This window comes from Rhododendron vialii, chromosome 6a (genome assembly GCF_030253575.1).
Source record: "Rhododendron vialii isolate Sample 1 chromosome 6a, ASM3025357v1".
Taxonomy (NCBI): Eukaryota; Viridiplantae; Streptophyta; class Magnoliopsida; order Ericales; family Ericaceae; genus Rhododendron; species Rhododendron vialii.
In genome coordinates this window covers 20,049,166-20,072,882 of record NC_080562.1, presented here as the reverse complement: position 1 = coordinate 20,072,882, position 23,717 = coordinate 20,049,166, and the positions used below count along the sequence as shown (strand labels likewise).

General features: G+C 42.2%; 2 protein-coding genes across 2 annotated transcripts; both read left to right on the top strand.

The window, feature by feature from the left end:
- The first annotated feature begins 5,172 nt into the window (after positions 1-5,172).
- On the top strand, positions 5,173-5,850 carry LOC131328463 (uncharacterized). The gene has a single exon (XM_058361405.1). The coding sequence runs from the start codon at positions 5,173-5,175 to the stop codon at positions 5,848-5,850; it is 678 nt and encodes a 225-aa protein (XP_058217388.1).
- Positions 5,851-7,802: 1,952 nt separating this feature from the next.
- Positions 7,803-11,510, top strand: LOC131328462 (uncharacterized). The gene is made up of 6 exons (XM_058361404.1): positions 7,803-8,901; positions 9,002-9,012; positions 9,096-9,731; positions 9,823-10,029; positions 10,215-10,257; positions 10,363-11,510. Exons 1-6 carry the CDS (start codon positions 7,803-7,805, stop codon positions 11,508-11,510), a joined length of 3,144 nt encoding a protein of 1,047 aa, XP_058217387.1.
- The last annotated feature ends 12,207 nt before the right edge of the window (positions 11,511-23,717 follow it).

Here is a 23,717-nt window from a genome sequence, read left to right as displayed (position 1 = left end):
GACATCTCTAATTTTGTGGGCAAACAAATTAGGAAGTCCATTAATAAATTTTTCTTTCCAGAATGATTTTGTACAATCATCCCTAAGCATGACTCTAGATGTGAAAACATCTTTGTACCATCTAAAATCGCTTAATGTTGGACAATGCAAATTACTCAGTTGATCATGTATCCTAGAAGTAATGTTACTGGGTTGTCCAATAAAATGTTTAATTATGGTATAAATCAGAGTATTGACTCCATCTGGTGCTCCCATTCCAATTTCATTGTCAAAAATTGGGAGACCATTTTCATCTAATTGAACAGCGTGTTTAACTTCTTCTCGTGACTCACGGGTGAGATATTTGTCCCACCATGCTTTTAACATTCCAGTGAAACCAGAGGTTAATAGATCAACTATCTGTGGTTGATTAAGGTCCGTATTACTTAAGTAGCTATTAGCAGCCATTGACATGTGGTTTAATTTTTCTAATATTTGGTGTTCACTCAAGCCATCAATATTCCATTCATATAATTTGTTAGAGGAAACAGAAAATTGATTGGTCAAATTATTTTCTTCATATTGTAAATCAGGGGGGGTTGGTCTAGAATACCAATTTTTGGTAAGAGTGGTTGGATTTGCTGGGGGATTGAAAAGGCGGTTAATTTCTTGACCAGAGAACTGTTTTTGTAACTGTGTGATTTCTTCATCAGAAGAAGTTTGTACTATTTGACTGGAAGTACTAGTGTCATAATTTTTTGTGATCGTAGAAACTTGGGGTGATTCTTGTTCTGGCTTAATAGCTAATTTAGTCAGTATTTCCTCAATTTTTTGAATTTTTTTATTCTGGTTTATGCTAATTTTCTCTCTTCTTCCAGGAAGGTGTATAAGGGGTGCTTCTATATTTTTACTAGAGGATGTGAAGGTGGAAGAAGACCGTTCATCAATTTTAGTTTCTAATTTATCTAATTGGTTACCTATAGTTTTGAGACACTGATTGGTGTAATTAATCTGTTCAACAATTTGTTTGCATTCTGCTCTGTCATTAGGTAGTTTGAACGGAGATGCAGTTATAGATGTATTTTTGTAATCAAATTAATTGAATCTAAAGGAGGATGACTAGAAGTTGTAGTAGTGTTATCCGATTTCTCCATTTTGTTTTTGTAATAGTGTTGACTTTTTTATAAAAATTATCTAAGTAATTGAAAAAATAGATTTCAGTCCTTGTATCTTTCATGAAGCTTTCCCATCGAGCAATTATTTTCTGTTGTCGGGAATGTGAATATTTATTAGCATATTCTTTTCTTTTTTGTTTATTTTTCTTTGACTTAAATTCTATGTATAGTTTATCAAAATTAATTTCAAAATCTTTATGTAAAACAAGTAAAGTTAGGTTAATTTGATATTCATGTTCTTCTTGTTTGACTATATCCGCTAACTCAGATAAAGAAGCCATTGAAGAACTGGCTGAAGAACTACACTTAAATAATCTATTCATTGTGTTTAATCCTACAGATTCTTCTTTTAATATTTTAATCCTAAAGATTTTTCAATCAATATTTTAATCCGAAATTATCATGATAAACACATACACTGCATAACACATACCTTAAGTTCCACGTCCTACCCCATTCATTGCCCTGCCCTGGGACTTACTTTGGGGAAACCCAGACGACTTTCAGGTGGCCAGAGGAGAAGGTGGTCGACTGATGATAACCGAATTAAAATACTAGCAGAATCTAGACAACATGATGGAATTTTAGTCAAAAGAGGTAATCATTTCTGCTTTTGGTCCCACCTGCACCGAAAGCAGAAACACCGACTATTCAACAATCATTTCTACTTTTGGTCCCACCAGCATTGAAAGCAGAAAAAGCCACCAACAGTCAAGCAATCATTCCTGCTTCTGACCCCTTTGGCACCAAAAGCAGAAACAGTCACCTACTTTAGTCGCATGGCTGAGTCATTCAGCACTTGTAAAATTCAGGTCCTTATTCTATAAAAGGATCCGAGAAGATGAGAGGGAAATAGGCTATTCAGGCAATTCAAGATAGTAAAATAGAGTTTAGAGAGAGGGTAAACAAAGTTTGAGTTTTCAGAAATTGCTTACCCATACTTAGTCAAGATTGAAGTTCTACTTCTGTATTCACTGTAAATCTGAGTTTGTTCAGCTTACCTATTCATTACCAGTAAACTGTACTATTCAATTCAATCATTTACCAGTAAACTGCATTTACTTTTCATAGTAAATTACTATTCATTTCGTACTATTCATTCACTATTCATAGTACTGTTCATAATCACTATTCACGCACGAATTCTACTATTCACCTACTGTTCATAATTAAAATCAACTACTGTTCATACTTTTACTTTTTACTATTTATAATAATTGCTGACTGTGCTGTTACCCCGTCTTTCTCTTTAAGTAAATCATACCGATTGTTCTTCACCAACACACCTTACTCTGATAAACCCATTCCCTGTTGATTTCTGGGCTGGATTCTTGGTCTTCTCTGTCTTCAATTTGATGACTCAAATTATCCCAATAATTCTGGTATTCTGTGACTAAGTTTTGGAATTTCGTATAGAAGATAAATGGAACTTCTTGAATAGGACCAATGGACTTGATTTTTTGGATAGAATCTTCACAAATTAAATGATACTTGCCGTCAAGGAAATAATCATCATTTCCAAGATTGCTAGCAATTGACTTGGCTCTGTGATGCCGGATCTGTGCTCTAGTAGGTTTGGAACACAGCCAGGGGAATTCATCTTCAATTAGTTCAATAGGTGCACAAACCCTACTGAATGGCCAATACCAGGAGAGATACATGACGTGTTGTGCCAGTATCTATATATATATATATATATGTATATATATATATACACATATGTGTGTGTATATATATATATATATATATATATATATATATATATATATATATATATATATATATATATGTTTTTATGCTTTTAGTACAAATTTTTCATTTTTATTAGAGCAATCCTTCCGTTTGTACAAATTTAGTGGAATTAAGCGACTTGGCACATGCTCATTGATTCTTAATTAGCAAGAGTTCAGTGTTTGATCTTAAGTGATTGTGTACATTTCAACTCATGAGCATGATTAAGGATGAACAATTAGGTGTTGAGTTTGTTTTGAGCAAGTTTACCCATATCCCGTTCATTTTTCATAGTACATTCGTAGTTTAGGTAAATAATCTCATGTTCATGCCTAAGTGTGTTTGATATCGTTGTTTAATCATTTTGGAATCTATGGCGTACTTAGGAAGTGATACAAGGCATTCTTTGTTTGATTAAACCACTAAAGTGTCCCCTCGTCCTATTTCATATCCTAGTTCATGTCCTACTTTTTGTTCAAAAACTTAAGGAGCCGGATGTATGGAGGGTTGTTTGGAATGGTATTCTACTGCTATGAGGTGTTCTGAGGATGTGAGGAAGATGTTGGAAATGAGCGGAGGTCAAAACGGTGGAAGTGGGCAAAATGCAAAAATTTTCTAGCCCAATACTGGTACTGTGAATTGGCCAGTACCGATACCCACTTGGCAGAATTTAGAATTTGATTTCAAGAACCCAGTACTGGTAATGGGAATTTGCAAGTATCGGTACCCGCTGGTAAAATTTTAAAATTTTTGGTCGGCTTTTTTCTCTCTCCCGTCCCGCTATATAATCCAAAACCTTTTCTTTTACACACGCCACGACCCAAAACTTCAAACCCTTACCTCCCAAACTCAATTTCTCTCTCAAATCTCCATCCAAATCACCCAAATCCCCCATAAACCTCCATCAATCTTCAAAATATCACTAAACTTTGAAGATTCATGGCCGAAATTGAAGGTTTCAAGGTTAGGTTCTCCATTTTCAGTCCGAAATTTCTCCATTGTCAAGGTATTTTATATATATATATATATATATATATATATATATATATATATCTCTCTCTCTCTCTCTCTCTACATAGTCCGAAATCCTTCATACCCCCTACATATCTCCATCCTCTATCTTTCTAAACTACTTTCCCACACACCGAAACCTAGAATTTCTTTACCACCCCCAAAATTCCGAAAACCCTAGCCCAATTTATGTAATTTTTCTGTCAAAAGCTGGGTGTGCTTGCTTTTGTGTGTTGAAATTAGGGCCGAGATTTCTGCTGCTCTTCATTTTTCATGGTTTTGGGCTGTGGTATCAACTGTTGCAACTATGGTTTACTGTTGAGTAGTTGGTTATTCATTGAAATGGGGTGGTCCAAGAAACTTATGGGGGATGCGATTAGGTCAACTCATGGCGATACCGGGAAATCATGTATTATGAAACGCGCCGACTCGGATAAAACTACTGAGCGAGCAGAAAGTGTAGGGAGGTATTCCTGAACAAGCTCAAATAGAACCTGAACAAGTGGTATGTGGGGACACGGAATAAATACGATAAACCGCCGTGTAAGGCGATGATCGGCAATATGGACTAGTGACATGAGAAGTCATCAGTCCAGGTAGTCTATTCTGCATATAAAGACCAATAACATGTGAAGTCATCGGTCCAGGTGGACTGTTCGACAATGAGGTGGCCGAACAGGGAAAGAATTATTGAGAAAGCATCCTCAAGTGCTAAAGCAGAAGGAACACTCTAGAAGATTCCAGAACAGAGGTATCCCGTAGGGGATAAGATCCCGAGAATGTAGGATCTAGAAAAGATACCCAACGGGGATGGGATGTTCGGCCAGTTATGGAAAGGAGTCCTAAAAAGACTAAGGCAACAACTGGGTAATGGAACGAGAATCCAGAAGATCCTGTTCCTATATGAGATAGGAAACCTAGGGCAACAAGGATGCTTGGGTAGCAAGCATATGCAAATCTATAAATATGAGGTAAACCTAGAAGTAAAAGGTACGCAAATAGTTGAACTTATTCCACACTTTCGTACTGATAATTAGGGTTTTCTGTCAGTACGTGATACTAACTTAGGCATCGAAGGGCCTTTGCCACGAGGGGCAAAGGTGCGCTCACCTCTTGTCTGTTTTGCAGATTAGAGCTCCGACGATGAACTAGGGTTCCAGCGAGAAGTCACGAGTAGCCGTTGCACTCTTGTGCTGTTCAAAGCTTCTTTCATTTTTCTCCACTTACAATTGGCGCCGTCTGTGGGAAACGAAAGAGTTCTCTTTGAAAAACGACCATGGTAGAAGAAAATCCAACGATGCCGCTTGACCCAAAGAATCTGCTAGGTGGAGGAGGTGATAAATCCCTACCAAAGGCTTCGGGAAAGCCCGAAGGCAGACATGGGAGGAAGGCGACAAGCAAGGGTAACCCCCTGACCGTCCAGGATGGCTCCAAGAATAGGGAGGGCAGGACGACCACGGAGTCCACACGGAGGAGTAAATCCCGCCGTGAAAGGGAATCAGTTGCACACTCAAGAAGAGTGCACAATAGTAAAGACATCCTTGACAAAAAGAGGCAGGAAATCGATGAGTTTGCTCGTTTGATCAAGAAACGAGAGCACGGGATTCGAGAGTTGGAACGGATCCAAGAACATCCTGAAGACTTTGGACTTTCACGAAGAAATTCTAGGGGAGACAGACATGCTATGGTGAAATGCAAGAAGGCTCCTTCACAAGACAGAAGGAGCAGAAGCAGAAGTAAAAGCCGAACTCCAGGATGGCGAAAGACTTCTTCAAGAAAAAGAAGGAGAAGAAGCCAGAGTCTCACCCCTGAGGGAAAGACTAGAAAACACCACAGAGATAGGTACGAGAGACCTGATTCCGATTGGGAAAAGAGCGCTCCCAATAAAATGAAGGAACGCGAGGGGGGACCATGCCTGCACAAGAGGCAGCACGAAAGGCCCTCAACAATATAGCATCCTCCCCCTTTACAAGGAGGTTGCAAGAGGCGAGACTACCGAGCAGGGTGAAGCATAGTGCGTTCATCCTCTATGAAACAAATACAGATCCCGTGGCACACATACAACATTACCAATAAGCAATGTTTATGCACAACGGGGATGATGCAATCATGTGCAAGATGTTCCCATTGAGTTTGGGAAAGGTGGCCCTATCCTGGTTCCATAAGCTAGGCCTGCACTCCATACGAAGATGGAGGCAACTGACCGATGAATTCACTGCTCGGTTCCTGACAAGCAGAAAAGCACCCAAAACTCTTAAGAGCCTCTCCATCATGAAGCAGGGAGAGAATGAGCCGATCAGGGACTATGCAAAAAAGTACTGGGAGACTTTCAACGAGATTGAAAGTTGATGTGAGGAGTATGCAATAGCCACGTTCAAGACTAGGCTACATGTTTAGGGGGAATTACGCCGATCATTGAACATGAGTCCAGTAGGAACACTGGCAAAGCTAATGGAACGGATTGAGCAGCATGCCAGGAACGAGGATGACATACTCCGGGAAGACGGCAAGGTGGTTGCCGAGCAAGCAAAAGGGCCTGCAAAGAATGCTGATAATCTAGAGCCCAAAACATATCGAGAAAGGAAGGACTATGGGTAGGCTAAGAAAGAGCCATACAAGGAGAAACATGCCTCGGACCCCAGGTCTTTCTTTTCAGTAACTACAGTTTGGAAAGAACCAATCTATCAGATTCTTTATCGAACAAAGAACCGCCCATATTTCAAGTGGCCCCCGAGACTAGAAGGGGATAAAGATGCAAAGCGAGCTACGAGTCAGCATTGCAGTTATCACAAATATTGGGGTCACATGACGAAAGATTGTGAGATATTCAAGCAACACCTCGATGACTTAGTCTCTCGTGGTTATCTGAAGGAGTTTATTCAGGAAGAACACAAAGGCGCTGAGAAAGCAATGGAGTTGGATTACGAACAAAATCCAAGGGGCGTAATCCATATGATACATGGATTGGCCTCACCTTATACGAGAAATGAGGTGAGATTGCTCCAGAGGCAAGTAGCAACATTTGGCTTTACAAAAACAAGTTTTCTTCATTAGTTTTCAAAACAATAAAAACAAAAACCAATCAACAGATGGCAATTTGGGGCGATCTGTTCTCTGCACTCTTGTCTGCTAACCAAAAGGTGTTCACATGGCCGACGGTACGATCCCATTTGCTGATGGCTTGGGCTTCAAAGCCCTAGACTCCAACGAGCTTCGGCGAAAACAATACATCCAAGATCAATCGACATCTTCTCAGTCTCATCTACTTCAGTCGGACGTGGAAGCCCTAAGGTTGAACATCACCATTGATTCCGATCTTGGACCTGTTCCTAGGGGTGCTGCTCCTTCACCATCAGTAGCTGATTTTAGGGATTTCGGTCCAAAATCATTAAAGAAAACGAGCCCTTCTCGAAAACTTCAACTAGTCTTCGAAGAAGCTCTTCAGAAGGAAGCGGAGGAGCAAGCGGCTTGACTAATTGACACTTGTGAACAAGATCAGGTACGGAGTCCTAAAACTAAAACTACGATCCTGTTTAACGCTAAAGGTACTCCATATGTGGAAGGGGATCCTAATATGGGGTATAACATAGAGGATACCAGACCTCGGTATATCAGTCGGGGTTTTGGTTCTTCTCCTAACATACCTGAGTCGAAGCCTCCACTCAGTTCTTCAACTCAAAATCCTTCCGAAAGTTTGCCTTAGGAAAATACCACAGAAACCACATTCAGTAATCACTCTCATCCTACCCAAATTCAATCAAACCATTTAACATCTCAGCAACAACAAGATGTTCACAAGAATTCCACCAACCCACAACAGTTCATTCACAAATCCAGGCCGAGACAGAATCAGCATAACCTAAACCTAGAAATTGGGCTTCTCTCCTCCAATCACAGAGCCCCTCTATGGATTTGAAATTGGACTATTTTCCTGATTTACAGAGAGGAAAAGAAGCTCTGGTTGAAATAGACATAAAACTAACTGAGGTGGGGAAATGGAACAAGTATTTGATTGGGCATTTCCTTGATGGTCAAATGCCTTACCCCCTTTTGGTCTCCACTGCTCGGAACCAGTTGAAAGATCTCTTTGTGGCTATCAAGCCTAATGTAGCTGGGTTCTTCTTGTTTGAATTCAGAGATGAACAAGCTAAAATGCAAGTGCTAGAAGGAGGACCGTATTTCTTCTCCCAAAAGTATCTTGTCCTTAAGGACTGGCATAGGATGATGAAGCCTGCTCAGGATCAACCCTCCAAAATACCAGCTTGGGTTAAGTTGCACGATCTTCCTTTTGAGCTTTGGAATCAAGAGTGCCTGAGTCGGGTAGCAAGTACAATTGGGAAGCCACTTCATGTTGATCAAGCCACAACCAAGACTGCTAAGCAGGCTGGCCTTCTCCATACTAAATCCACCAAGGCTAGAATTTGTATTGAGGTGAGTGCTGAGCAAGCTCTCCCGGATGAGGTCACAGTCATTGTTGCTGGAGAATCTGTAGTTGTTTCAGTAGAATACCAAGTACTGCCTCCCAAGTGTGACATTTATCATGTTTTTGGCCATCACACAATCAAATGTGCTAGCAAACCATCCACATCTCCAATTCCTCCACAACCTTCAGTTCAAGCACTGACTGTGACTCCTGTTGGGAAAGAAAATCATAGAGTTGACTGTGATCACCCCAAAGAATCCAGTAGTTCACCTCCGGACACTCGCTCCATTAGGGAAGAGCTTAGTGATTCCGAAGATGAACTTCTAGAAGTCTTAGAAGGGGTAGTGAGTAGCAATCAAGAGGAAGGGGTATTGAATCAAAGTATCAAGACAGCAACCTCTCTGGCTAAAGTTCAATCCGAGCTCAAGCCCTCACTAGCCACTGAGCCACCTGATCGGTTAGATCCTGGAGTCAGCAAGGTAGCTGCTGATCTGGTTTCTAAGGGAAGTGCTAGCTTCAACAAGCTCCTCTCCAAGTCTGCTAAGAAGCATTTGAAGAAGCAAGCTAAGGAGGAGTCAATCGGTACCTTCAGCAATAGAAGGAATTTAATCATTCCTTCAATTATGAATAATTGATATCCTTTTGGTATCCTTTTTATTAAATGCAGTACTTCTTTTTTCAGTCTCTGCATCTGTTTGATATTGTTTTGTATGTCTTTACAAACTTTCAATCTAGGTTTTTGGAACATTCATTGTTTGAATGACCCCATTAAATAGAAAGAAGTTAAATCCTTTGTGAGCTCTAATAAACTTAATCTAGTTGGCTTTATTGAGCATAAAATTAGGGCAATTTGGGCAGATAGAATCACTCAATACATTTGTCCTGATTGGAGTTTTGTGAATAATTACTCCCAATCGGCTTTAGGGAGGATTTTTGTGGGTTGGGACCCTAGTGTATTCTCTCTTACCGTGTTAGGTCAGTTTGACCAATGCATTCACTGTGAGGTTCAACCCAAATATGGGAGTGCTCTCTTTTTGGTCACTATGGTCTATGGGGCAAATTCTAATTTGGATCGTAGGTCTCTATGGCATTGTCTAACTCAATTCAGGACCTCTTCACCTTGGGTGGTCCTGGGTGACTTTAATGCTATTAGACATCCTAGGGAAAAAGTTGGGGTTATTCCTCAGTGGTCACCACACATGGATGACATCAATCACTGTTTGTTTGCCTTTGAACTTGATGATCTTAGGTTCACCGGGTGCTTATTCACTTGGTCAAATAAACAGGTCCCTCCTCAATTTGTGGCCTCTAAACTTGATAGAGTGTTAGTGAATGAGCCATGGATGAAAACATTTACTCAATCATCCACTCATTTTTTGGTTCCTGGTATCTCAGACCATTCTCTTGTTGTGGTCTATGTTCAACCAAATCCAAGGAAGTCAGTTAAGCCTTTCAGGTTTTGACTTCCTTGCTGATCATCCATAATTCCTTGCAATTGTTTAGAGGGTTTGGAGGTCAATTGTTATTGGTAATCCCATGTTCTGTGTGTGTGAGAAACTCAAACATCTTCAACATGAGCTGAAGCAGCTTAATAAAGCTGAATTCAGTGGCATCTCTGAGAGGGTGTGTGCCATTAGGCAGGACTTAGAAAACATTCAAGCTATTATAGGATCTCATCCTAATAATAGTTCTGCCCTAGCACAGGAGAGGGTGATACAATATATCACTTTGTTAGGGCTGAGGAAAGTCTAGCCAAACAAAAGTCACGAATACAATGGTTGAAACTTGGAGATCAATGCACTTCCTATTTCTTTAAAGCTGTAAGTAATAGGAGGAATAGAAGCAAAATAACAAGTTTAGTGCTTAGTGACGGCTCTATTACTCATGATCTTTAGGTTATCAAGGCAGAGTTTGTTAACTTTTACACGACTTTATTTGGTACTCCCTACCCCACACCTCATTTGGGACCAAATAGAGTTGGACAATTAATCAGAAATAAACTTAGTCTTGAATAAAGTCATCATATGGTCTCTCCTGTCTCAGATTTGGAGATCAAAGAGACCTTCTGGTCCCTTAATCCCGCTAAGGCCCCGGGCCCTGATGGGTACAATGCAGGGTTTTTTAGGAAAGCTTGGTCTGTCATTGGTAATGAGATCACTTCAGCTGTCCAGAATTTCTTCAGGTCTAGACAATTGCTCACCAAAGCTAACTTCACCATTGTAGCACTTGTCCCTAAGGTTCAAAACCCTTCCAAGGTGGGGGACTTTAGGCCCATATCATGCTGCAATACCATTTACAAATGCATCTCTAGGATTTTAGCCAAGAGATTGCAATCTGTTCTTTCTTTACTCATAGATCTTGTCCAATCAGGCTTTGTGAAAGGTAGGAGAATAGCAGATAACATATTCCTCACTCAAGAACTCATGAGAGGTTACCACAAGTCATCTCCTTCTCCTAGGTGTGCCATGAAAGTTGACATAATGAAAGCTTATGATCATGTTAGGTGGGAGTTTCTATGGGATGTTCTTTTTGCAATGAACTTTCATCCTACCATGATCAAGTGGCTTCAAGCATGTGTAACCACTACAAATTACTCACTTTGTATCAATGGAGAAGTGACTGGTAACATTAAAGGTAGGAAGGGTCTGAGGCAGGGGGATCCTCTGTCCTCATATCTCTTTGTTATTGTGATGGAAGTTTTAACAACCTTGCTTAAGAAGAAATCTCATCTCCCTGATTTTCACTTCCATTGGAGATGTAAAGATAATCAGTTGATTAATCTTTGCTTTGCTGATGATCTAATGATATTTTGCAAAGGGGAGCTTCCATCTATCAAATACATCCGGAATGCATTAGCTGAGTTTGAGGATCTTTCTGGTCTCTCCCCTAGCCCAGGGAAGAGTAGCGTATTCTTTTCTGGTGTTAGTGTGAGGGTTAAGGAAACTATCTTGCAAGAACTTGGATTCCAAGAAGGTTCCCTCCCTGTGAGATATCTGGGGGTCCCATTACTATCTACTAAACTCAAGGCTATTGATTGTCAGAGATTGGTAGATAGTATCACTACCAAAACTAAATGTTGGACTAATAGGGACCTTACTTATGCTGGGAGAGTGCAGCTTATAAAAAAACATTTTGTTCTCAATGCAAACATTTTGGTCTTCCCTGTTCATATTACCAAAAAAGGTCATTAAGGAAGTTGAGTCTATCCTTAGGGCCTTTTTGTGGTCTGGCTCTGACCTTAAAAGAACCGGGGCTAAGGTTGCTTAGGAGCACCTATGTGCTCCCAAGGATGAGGGGGGTCTTGGTTTCAAATCTATGGCGATTTGGAATAAGGCTGCGGTTGCTAAACATATATGGTTTTTGATTTCTGGGGGCGAGCAATCAATGTGGTGTCAATGGGTTAAATCCTATTTATTAAATGGAAGGAACTTTTGGAGTCTTAAGATGCCAAGTGATCCCTCTTGGGTTTGGAGGAAGTTGCTTAATTTGAGAAACTTAGTTCAACCCTTCATACTTCATATTATTGGTAATGGGGATATCACATCCTTGTGGCATGACCATTGGCATCCTTTAGGCCCATTGTTGAACAAGTTTGGTTCCAGAATTGTGTATGATTCTGGCCTTCCCATGAATACCAAAGTGTCCCAAATAATTCTCAGTTCTGCTTGGGCATTCCCGGTCACACAAACTTGGGAATTGAATGAAGTCAAATGTTAGCTTCCCCCATTGAGGGATGCGAGGGACCAAATTAGATGGACTCTTAACTCATTTGGGAGGAATTGAGGCAGCCATTTCCCAAAGTAACTTGGCATAAAGCTGTTTGGTTTTCTGGCTATATCCCAAAATGCAGCTTTATTGCTTAGATTGCCATCCAAGGTAGGCTTTCCACTGAGGATTGACTTGTTCTTTTTGGGCTTAAATCCTTTTCTTAATGCAGCCTCTGCCTTGGCAGTGAAAGCCATGACCATTTGTTCTTTAATTATGTATTCTCCACACAAGTTTGGAATGCTATTTTAGCAAGAATTGAAGAGAGGTGGTCCCCCCCAGTCTTGGGCAGCTTGGATCTCTCACCTCTCCACTTTTAAGGGAAAATCCCTTAAGAGTGTTGTTAGCAGATTGATATTCACTGTTACAGTGTATCACATTTGGATTGAGAGGAATTTGAGGAAGTTTCAAGCTACTTCTAGCACCTGGGAAGTAATAGTTCACAAAATCGATAACATGGTAAAAGGTAGACTTATGTCCCTGCCCAAATTGCCCATAGGCTCTCATGATTCCAGATTTATTAGAGAATGGGGTATAACTATGGAATAATCTTATATGTTGCATGTGTTTTCTTGATTTGGAGTTGCATTTGTTTTCCAAAGCCTATCTTTTTGGCAGGATGTGGATAGCAGCTATTTGGTGCCACACTGATAGTACTTCTATTTTGTTTTCTGATTTGGAACCTTGTTTTCTTCAACTTTTGGTTGGTTGAGTGTTCCAGCATATGTGTGTACCTGTAAGTTGAGTGTTTGAGCTCCTTCCTTCTTGTGAGAAGGTAATATTTAGTGGGAGGCATTTTGTGAGGGAGAGTGGAGGGTGTTGAAGTTTCCCCTTTTGCTTCTAGTAGGTGAAGAGTTAGGGTTCGAGGTAGTAGTAGGTGAGCAGATATGGTTACTTCTTGGTGGTTAAGGTTGACTCTCTATGTGAGTGTCCCTGTTCTTAGGGCATTCTGCATCTGTTTTCTATGTTGCTGGTCCTTGTGTGGTACTAGATCTGGACAGGTTTTGGCATCTTTTGTGGTACCTAATTGTTGTGCTGGTTTGCTAAATGGGCTACTCAGTTGCCCTGTGAGCATTTCATTGCTTTTTCTGTTGATAATGGACTGTATTATATTCCGTTATACTGTGCAATTAGCAGTGGCTTTGTTATCATATCGCTATTTTGTCCAGTGTTTTTGCTTCTGTAGTGCTGATTATTCCCTTGGCATTAGTTGATTCTATATTGTCTTAGCCTATCCTTGGGGGGTTGTCCCTTGGAACATTTATGCTTTTCTAGGGGGCATGTCCCTAGCCATTCTGCTCATGTTACCAATTGTTCAGCTTATGGTTTCTGTCAAGTTGTATTCTGTCAAGATATTTACTGTTCTGTTTGCATCTGCTGCATCTACTGCTGTTGTCAATGTAGTTACTACTGCTGCTATGTAGTCGCTGCTGCTATTTTGCAGTTGTTCTGCTACTAATGCTGCTTGAGCCGCTGCTGGATGCTAACATAGAAGGTCCAGTGTTACAGCTGCTATTTTGCAATAAATTTGATGATTAACATGATACGAATGTGAGGCTTCTTGCGGATCAAAAAGAAAAGAAAAGAATGTGAGGCTTCTTGCTGCTTCTCCTACTGCTTACTGCTTCTCCTACTACTTCTCTACAATTGTTTTGGTTGCTGCGTTTGATTTCTTGCTGCTGTTGCTGCTATATCTTCAGTCCAGCAGCTAAACAGTTTTGAATGAGCAGAATCCTTGGCAAATAGCTGCTGATACTGCTTGCTACCTTTTTGGCTACTACAGATTGCTATGATGTGCTATCTGTTTTGAACCTCAAATTCGATATAGTTTGCTGTTGTGTCCAGTGCAACTGTCCAGTTCGTGGACCTGCTCCGTGTTGAAGCTTATTTTGTCTTCTGAATGTGAGAGTTCAATTGCTGCAAGTTGGCTCTCAGTCAATGCTCGATGGCTCTGATCTGCTGATGCAAATACCTTTAAATATTGTAGCTAAGCATTCGGCAGATCCGTTCGTCATTTCAAAAGGCTAACTTTTCTTGGTTGTTTTCAGTATATGTAATTTGGTTCTCGTATAGTCATATTGGCTCTTCTCTTGTAGTTTGGTTGCTCTAAGTGTTAAACTTCATGTTATTCTGAATTCCTTTAGTGGAGGTCTTTAAGGCGTGTTGTCTCCCTTCCCTCTTTCTAAATGGATTGGAAACAACGCATATCTTTTAGCCATGTAGCCATTTGGCTTAAGCAATTTTCTTTACTCTTATTTTGTTTTCTTTTTCTTTTCCTCCTGGGGTATGCCCCTTGTAGGCTATATATTCGTTTAGCCTCTTTTTCAATTTCAAGCTGGTTTATCCAAAAAAAAAAAAAAGCATGACCAACATGTGATGCAGTTGGGGAAGAAAAGAGGACGTGAAGAAGAAGTATGCAACGAGGGCATAGTCTTCATGGATGAGGACCTGGGAGGAGTCTAGGTATCACATAATGATGCCTTGGTCATAGCCCTGCGAATTGGGGAATATGACATAGAGAAGATTTTGGTGGACTCGAGAAGTTGCACCGAGGTGCTATATTACGATGCATTTAAGAAATTAGGACTAACACAGGCGGACTTGGTGCAGTCAACAACTCCATTGGTCGGATTCAGTGCAGGAGCAGTCTGGGCATTGGGTAAAGTAACTTTGCCTGTTCAGGCCAGAACAGTGGTGCTGCGAACCGACTTCCTGGTGGTAGATGTTCCATCTTCTTATAACGTGATTATAGGAAGAACATGGTTGCACAAGATGAGGGCAGTTTCCTCCTTACCATCGGATGGTAAAGTTTCCCGGATCAAATGGCATTGAAAGGATCAGGGGAAATCAGAAGGTTGCCCAGCAGTGCTTGATTTGTATAATCAAGAAGGCACCTAAAGCAAAGTTGGTCCAAGCCATCGAAGTTCCACACCATCCGACCATCTAGGATGTCAGAGGGAATCCCACTAGAAGGTAGTAGAAGGTTTGAAGAAGATTCAGATCAATGGGACTGATCCAGAAAGGTATTTCCTGATTGGGGAAAACCTGAATAAGGAAGAAGAAAAAGAGTTTGTGGGATTCCTCAATGAGCACGTCGATGTGTTTGCTTAGGTACCTGAAGAGATGCCTGGGGTGGATGCAAACGTGATTTGTCACCACTTGAATGTAGATCCACAACATAAGCCCGTGATGCAGAAAAAGAGAAGATCAGCCATACAACATGTATGTTATCGAGGAGATTGACCGTTTGCTGGAAGCAACGGCCATACAAGAGGTTTACTATGGTTGTCTAACATTGTGGTAGTAAAAAAGAAAACGAAAAGTGGCGGGTCTGTGTCGAATTCATGGATCTTAACAAGGCATGTCCAAAGTACAGTTTCTCCCTCCCAAGGATAGATCAACTGGTGGATGCAACAACTGGGTATGGGCGGATGAGTTTCCTCGACACATATCGAGGATATCACCAAATTGCCATGTACGGCCCCAATCAAGAGAAGACTTCTTTTATCACGCCAATGGGGCTGTATTATTACAGTGTTATGCCTTTTGGTTTGAGGAATGCCGGTGCAACATACTAGAGGTTGGCAACGATTATGCTAAAGAAACTGCTCGACAAGACTATGGAGGTGTACATAGACGACATGGTGGTCAAAAGCAAGAAGAAGCAGGACCACATAGCTGACTTAAAGGAAGCCTTTAAGATTTTGAGAGAGTACAAGCTGAAACTCAATGCCTCGAAGTCTGCGTTTGGAGTAAGCTCAGGGAAGTTCTTGGGTCATCTTGTGACCATAAAAGGGATAGAGGCAAATCCTGATCAAATATCAGCTTTGAAGAGGCTCCAAAGTCTGAGGACCATAAAGGAGGTACAAAGGCTGACTGGAATGGCAGCAGCCTTTAACAGATTCATCAGCCGGTCCAGTGATAAGTGTAGGCCCTTCTTTCAATTGCTGAAAAAGAGAGAAGGATACGAATGGAGAGCAGAATGTGAACAAGCGTTCCAAGACCTGAAGAAGTACTTGGTAGCAGCCTTGCTCTTGTCCACTCCTGAACCGGGTGAGTCTTTAACTTTGTACTTAGTAGTGTCCGAACATGCTGTCAGTGCAGTGTTTTTAAGGGACAAGGGATCCAATCAAATCCCCGTATATTATATTAGCAAGACATTGCTAGATGCAGAAACGAGATACCTACCCTTTGAGAAATTGGTCCTGGCACTGAGGACAATGGCAAGAAAGTTGCCTCATTATTTCCAGAGTCAGAGAATTGTGGTTTACATAGAGTTTCCGTTGAAATCATTGCTACGAAAAGCAGATTTCTCGGGACGAATATTGACTTGGTCGGTGGAACTTAGTCAGTACGATATTGACTAGCAGTCGCGCACAACAATTAAAGGACAGGTGTTGGCAGGCTTCCTGGCAGAATTCTCACCTATAGTAGCTCCTTGGCCTCCTACAAGAAAGGAGCTGGGACCTGGTCTACTGGCCAAGAAACGTAAGGAACCAGCTGAGCAAGATCCCCTGGGATGGAAATTGTTCGTTGACGGATTAGCATGCAATACTGGTTCGAGGATTGGAGTTGTGCTCTTTCCTCTTGAGGGAGTAATGTTGGAGTTGTTTGTTCGACTGGGTTTCAATGCATTAAACAATGTGGCGGAGTACGAGGCACTCTTAGCAGGTTTGAAGAGTGCAAAGACCCTAAAAGTTAAAAGGATAAGGGTGTACTGTGATTCACAGCTAGTGGTGAACCAGTTATTTGGGGAGTATGAAGCCTGAAATGAAAAGATGGCAGCCTACTTGGAGGCCACCAAGGATCTGCTTGACACGTTTGAGAAAGTGTACATTGATTAGATAAGTTCTGGGCAGAATGCCCATGTAGATTCACTGGCTTGGTTGGCTGCAGTTGTGCCAACAGAGTTCAAGAGGAGAGTGGCGGTAGATTATCTCGATGAGTCGAGCATTAGAAGGAGCATGGAAGTGGTCTTAGACGTGACCCAAGGACCAAGTTGGATGGATCCAACAGTGGAGTTCTTACGAGATGGGACACTCCCCACGGATACAAAGGAGGCTCACAAAATTAAATAAAGACAAAATCTGCACTGTTTTGGCTGTCACCTAGAGGAAAGTTGTACAGAAAGTCCTTCACTGGACTGTACTTACTTTGTGTGCACCCTGAGATGGTGCAGAAGTTCCTCCACGAAATCCACGAGGGGACGTGTGGAAGCCATGCTGGGGGTAGGTCAATGGCCCACCGAGCAATCACCCAAGGTTATTGGTGGCCGCACATGCTGGAAGATGCAAAGGTGTATTCGAAAAATTTGTGAGAAGTGTCAGAAATTCTCACCAATGATCCGAACACCGGACGAAGATTTGGTGCTGTTGACAAGTCCCTGGCTATTCGCACAATGGGGGATGGACATTGTGGGTCCACTCCACAAGGCAACCGGGAACAGGAAATTTCTGTTGGTAGCAACAAATTATTTCACTAAATGGATTGAGGCAGAGCCGTTGGCCAAGATCACTGAGCCTATGATAGAAAGGTTCATTTGGAAAAGTATAATCACTCGGTTTGGAGTCCTTTATTCACTGATTACGGATAATGGGTCCCAATTCCAGAAGAAGTTCAAAGCTTTCTGTGCCCAGTATGGGATAAGGAATTATTACTCAACCCTCGCCTACCCTCAGAGTAATGGGCAGACAGAGGCGTTCAACAAAACCATCCTTGACGGGATCAAGAAGAGGTTGGATAAAGCAAAGGGGAAGTGGCCCAACGAATTGCCACTGGTCCTGTGGGCGCACCGAACAACTCCGAGGCAGTCTACAGGAGAAACCCCCTATTCATTAGCATATGGAACAGAGGCTGTTATTCCATTAGAGGTGGGTTTGCCGACCAACAAGACTATTTTGGTTGAAAGCGGAGGCAATGACAGAGCCCTGGAGATCGAGTTGGATTTTGCTGAGAACAGAGATAGAGGGCTCTGGTGCAATTGGTCTCATATCTAGAGCAGCTGATGAAGAGCTACAACAAAAATGTTCACCCTCATGAATTTGATATTGGAGACCTTGTGCTTCGAAAGGTGCTCGAGAATACCAAGGTGGCCAATGAGGGCAAGCTAGAGGCAAATTGAAAAGGTCCATATCGAGTAACTGAAATTGTGGGCATATGGGCTTATCGATTGGCTGACCTGGATGGGAACCCGGTGCCAAGGCCTTGGAATATCCATAACTTGAGGAAGTTCTTTGTTTGAAAGACTTCATTTTATCTTTCATTCTGTTTTAGGATGCACATTGTGGTTGTGTGGGAATAACGAATAAAATTCCCTTGTTTTTTATTCTTTGTTAGTTGCAAGGGGTACGCCCAACGCCCCCTTGAGTTTTGAATTATGAAATAAAATTCTATTTTGATGAAACGCTCTGTTTTGGCAATTTTTTATTCCACTTCTTTCTGAATGCTTGAATAAAAATCCAGGCACTTGTCCTCCCTTCGTATTGGGGAGTGCAGACTGGGTCCACACATACAAATTTTCTAACAATTTTCTAAGTACAAAAAATTTAGGAATTTGTCCAAGTACGTGAACACTTGGGGTGCATACGAGGACATGCAATTAATTAATTTTTCCTAGTACAAGAATACATGGGTTGCATACGAATGCATGCACAAATTATCCAAGTACGAATACACTTAGGAGTCTATCCGAGTATGTGAAACCAAGGAAGCATACAAGAATATGCAGATTTATCTAAGTATGAATACACTTAAGAGTTTGTCCAAGTACGAAGCACTTGGAGTGCATATGAGAGCGTGCACAATTTTGCCAACAATATGAATACATTTGGGAACTTATCTAAGTATGGGACACTAAGAAGCAAATAATCCCTAAGTACGAAATACTTGGGTGCATACGACAGACATGCACAAACAGCTAAGTACGAGCACACTTAGTAATTTATCCAAGTATGAACAAACTTGGAAAGCATGTCAGAACGTACAACGAACAAGTTAAGTATTTCATACTTAAACGCATACGAGAACATGCAACATCTCCTAAATATGAAAAACTTAGCAACCAAACATGAAAGTTTGGCCACGAGGGGCCACCAACAAAAAGTCTAAAGCCACGAAGGGCCAAACATCCAAGCCTGGTAGAGCCAAGCATGCAAAACTAGAGTTATGCCCCGAAAGGCCAAATATCTGTGTTAGATGTTTTAAAAAAAAGTACTTGTGCCACGCAGGGCAAGATTTATGGCCACGCAGGGCCACTAAACTGTTTTGAGATATAAAAATTGTTCTTGAAAGCAGGAATCAACCTTACTCTTTGGCAGTTAAGTCTTGAATGGCAAGAGGGGAAGCAGCTTGCGTGGGTGTGTCTTCCACAATCGTGCTACCTTCGTTAAGACCACCACTGGCTTTCTTTTGGCCAGGGTTGGTCACTTCATCACCTTGGTGGCCATAGCATCAGGTTGCTCGGAGACATGTCCATTCAGCTCTTTGTCCAAGCTATCCTCCCCCTCTTCCACAATTCCGTCTTTGTTCAGTGCAGTCATGGAACTGGGAAGATCGTTCTCAGTCCAAAGAGCAAAAGACTCGGCTGTACCAGATTTTGTCTTGCTTGTTTCCAGCTCCATGAGAGATTGGTTTAGATTGTCTTCTGCTTTATCAAGCTTGATCTTCAGCTCGTCCACCACCCACGAGCTTGGTCTCTTTCTCTTTCGAGCCTAATAATTGTGCGTTGAAGTTGGGCGTTCTCGTTAGCTAGCTTGGCATGTTGAGGCTCAGACTGGCCCAGCTTTTGAGCCATGGCCACCATCTTTTGCACAGACTGGGTGAAATATAATAGAATTAATAATAGGTATTGGGATTCATGTAAGATTGTAGGATGTTCAGGGGGATCATACCTTGACACTGTTAACCATGAATGAGCTGAGGAGTTTGTCAGGAGAGTTCTCTACTTCCTTTTGCATGTCTCCAGGAAGTAAAAAAGCTTGAGAGAGGGCTAGGGCGGTCTCTTCTGACTTAGCACTATCCTGCACGCTAACGGGATGATTTTCGTGTGCCAATCGAGGAGTCCAGGCTGGGATGAAAACCGTGGATCTTCGGGTGCCATCAGGTGATACAGTACCAGTAGAATATGAGTTGAGGCGTCAGCGTTTATCGCGGTGCGCCTCAGCCACCTCACGAGGTGAAAACCCTAGAGGTGCATCGGTTTGAGTGTGGGACAGATGACCATGGCCCTGGGAGCTGCAATGGCTTCGAGAAATGCCATGTCCTCGACCAGCATCGGGAATGGTTAAAAGGCTCATAAGGTTGATTTGTTGGTTTATCTCTTGAGTCGGAGGTGGAGGAGAAGGAGTGTAGCCGCTGGATGTGGAAGTTGAAGTTTTCTCGGCAAGTTGGATTGGCTCGTCCGAAATAAGAGGAGTTTGAGAATGCCTTTCTTGTTCAAGGTTTGAGGCGGAAGGCCCAACGAGAGCTAAGTTATCTACTGCTCAGATCCGCCGATCTATGAACCCTCCGTACGACGCTCTGTAGCTCAGGAGCACTTCTGCTCTTGCTCGGCCTGCAAGATAAGTCCCTTGTCCATTAAAGGCCAGTGCTTGGTTGATGTCGGCTACATGAACTTGTGGGGTAATGATGTTATACCCTTGATTGACGTTTGTGGTTGTAAAGGACAAAATTAGCAGTCAATAAATTAATTGGAAAAAGCAATTCAAAAATATTGCTCGGTGGAACAGTTCAACGAAGAGAAAGGAACTAACGTGGAGTGCCAAATCTATGCGGCACGTGAAAGCCTATCACTCTGCCATCCTCATCTCAGGGCTTGAAGTTTCCCGTAATGATAAGAAAGTCATCATCATCTCCCCGAGCAGAGTCAAGAAGCTCAAGGACGAGTTTTTTCCTTGAGTCTCGACTCTTTAGGTACTATGTAAGGTAGTATGTAAGGGCGTCCTTGGTTCTCGAAATGCTGTACAAATGATGAATGTAGTGCAAACCTAGAGATGTGCCTAGCATATGATTTATAGTGTTTATGCCCATAACAACGTGAAATAAATTAGCAGAAACCTGCATAGGGGAAAGCCGACAATAGGCTAATATTTGGCGAAACAGTGGTGCTAAGGGGAATCTGACGCCGCCTTCCACGACGGCGACTACCGGAATGTGAAGGGTGTCATTATCAAGACTCTCGCGAATGGCGTCCTCAGGGGCCAGTGCAGTGGCAACTTTGTCAGGTATCTCATAACGAGATCTGAAAGTAGCCATGGTCTGAGGAGTGTCGCAATGGCGCCTAAATCTCCCCATTTGTGAATAGAAATATTACAGATGAAAGCGAAAGGGACGATGAAACCCTAAAGCGACTATAAAAACCCTAAATCAACGAAAGAAATAGGGCAAAGTGAGCAGCGGTGACTTACGGTATAACGATAGGAGTTCCTAAAGTGCAGAAAGAAAGGGGCCTCGAAACGATGAGCAACACTTTAATGGCGGGTGTATACAAACCTTCTTTCTGCAGAGGGAGTTTAGAGAGAGAGAGTGGGTTTCAAAATGGGACGAAAACCCAAATATACCTTAATGAGTGAGGTGGCGTATGTAAAACGTCACCCCAGACGCCGTTTGGGCGTTCCGTTCCCCAAAGGCGTCCGTCCACATTTAATGTGAGAAGTACGACGTATGCCACGTGTAAAGGTAAGGGTAGGAAAAGCCTGTCCAGCCCAAACGACGAGACGTTTGGCTTGGCTTATTGATAAGAGTTGCTTCAATTCTGTGGAGCAATGCAACTTTGCTCGGCATATTGGGAGCTTTGCTCGTCATTTCAAGTCAAGATAACAAGTAAAGCTGGGGAGCAATTGTAGGGAGGTATTCCTGAACAAGCTCAAATAGAGCCCAAACAAGTGGTATGTGGGGACACGGAATAAATACGATAAACCGCTGTGTAAGGTGGTGATCGGCAATATGGACCAGTGACATGAGAAGTCATCAGTACAGGCAGTCTATTTTGCATATAAAGACTAGTGACATGTGAAGTCATCGGTCCAGGTGGATTGTTCGGCAATGAGGTGGCCGAACAGGGAAAGAACTATTGAGAAAGCGTCCTCAAGTGCTAAAGCGGAAGGAACACTCTAGAAGGTTCCAGAACAGAGGTATCCCGTAGGGGATAAGATCCCGAGAATGTAGGATCCATAAAAGATACCCAACGAGGATGGGATTTTCGGCCAGTCATGGAAAGGAGTCCTAAAAAGACTAAGGCAACAACTGGGTAAGGGAACAAGAGTCTAGAAGATCCTGGGTTTCTTATACGAGATAGGAAACCTATGGCAACAGGGATATGCTTGGGCAGCAAGCATATGCAAATCTATAAATATGAGGTAAACCTAGAAGTAAAAGGTACGCAAAGAGTTGCACTTATTCCACACTTTCCTACTGGTAATTAGGGTTTTCTACCAGTACGTGATACTAACTTAGGCATCAGAGGGCCTTTGCCATGAGGGCAAATGTGCGCTCACCTCTTGTCTGTTTTGCAGATTAGAGCTCCGATGACGAACTAGGGTTCCGGCGAGGAGTCACGAGTAGCCATTACACTTTTGTGCTGGTCAAAGCTTCTTTCGTTTTTCTCCACTTACAGAAAGGAATGAGGAGGAAAACAGGAAAAGGAAAAGAGAGAAGAGAGAGTAGGTGCAAAAGAAGTGGGAGAATGATTTGAAGGGTCAAAACTTTACTTGCGAGCAACAAGTGAACCGCAATAAGATGGACTCATCCAATCATCGAGGTCATCAACCAACGAGGTTTGCAATTCTTTTTCGATCCAATTAAGGGTTTTAGACCAAAATTGTTACTTAATTTCTATGCAAATATGGATGTGGATGAGTTTGAAGAGAAAATAGAGTTTCACATTGGAAAAAAAATCGGTGCTCAAAACCCCTACTATCATAGCCAAGTATTTGAAGAATTACCAACATCTCCACTCCCATTCTATCACTTACCATGCAAAGGATGGTCAAAGACGGAGGAAGAAATTCAAAACACTCTTACTGATAAACCACTCAGAGATGACCGTTAAATCCATGGTAAATTGTTTGAGAAATACCGGGTAATCAACAAGGTGGTACACTACAACCTTTTTCCCCACGGCTCGGAGAAGCGGCCGCGCAAGGAGGATGGGATGGTGCTTTATGTGTTTGGCTCTAGCAATGAGTTGGTTGATTGGGCACTTTTTATTTGGAGGGAGATGGTGAAGTTTAGGCAGCGGTCGGGTCCGTCGAAGCCCAATATTCCTCTTTTGGCCATGGTGACTGCTATTTGTGAGGAGCAAGGATTAATGGCTCCGAAAAAGCTCTTTCTCGGGACTCCCAGTCCTATTACGGATGACTCGTTGGAGAAGAGCAAGTCGCTTTCTCAGCCGCCTCTCCCTAATAGCTTTGGTTTTATTACCCTCTCTGCTAGGACTCAATCCGATAGGATTGAGCAATATATGGGAATCATGGCTACCCAACTCCAGGTGGTGCAAGGAAAGCAGAAGAAGCTTGAGACTCAAATGCGTCGAACGAGGAGAGACGTCTCAACAATTAAGAGGGGGATGTTGTGGATAGCAGTGGGATGTGGGAGAGAGGATGATGTGTATGTTCCCACCGAGGCAGATTTGAGGG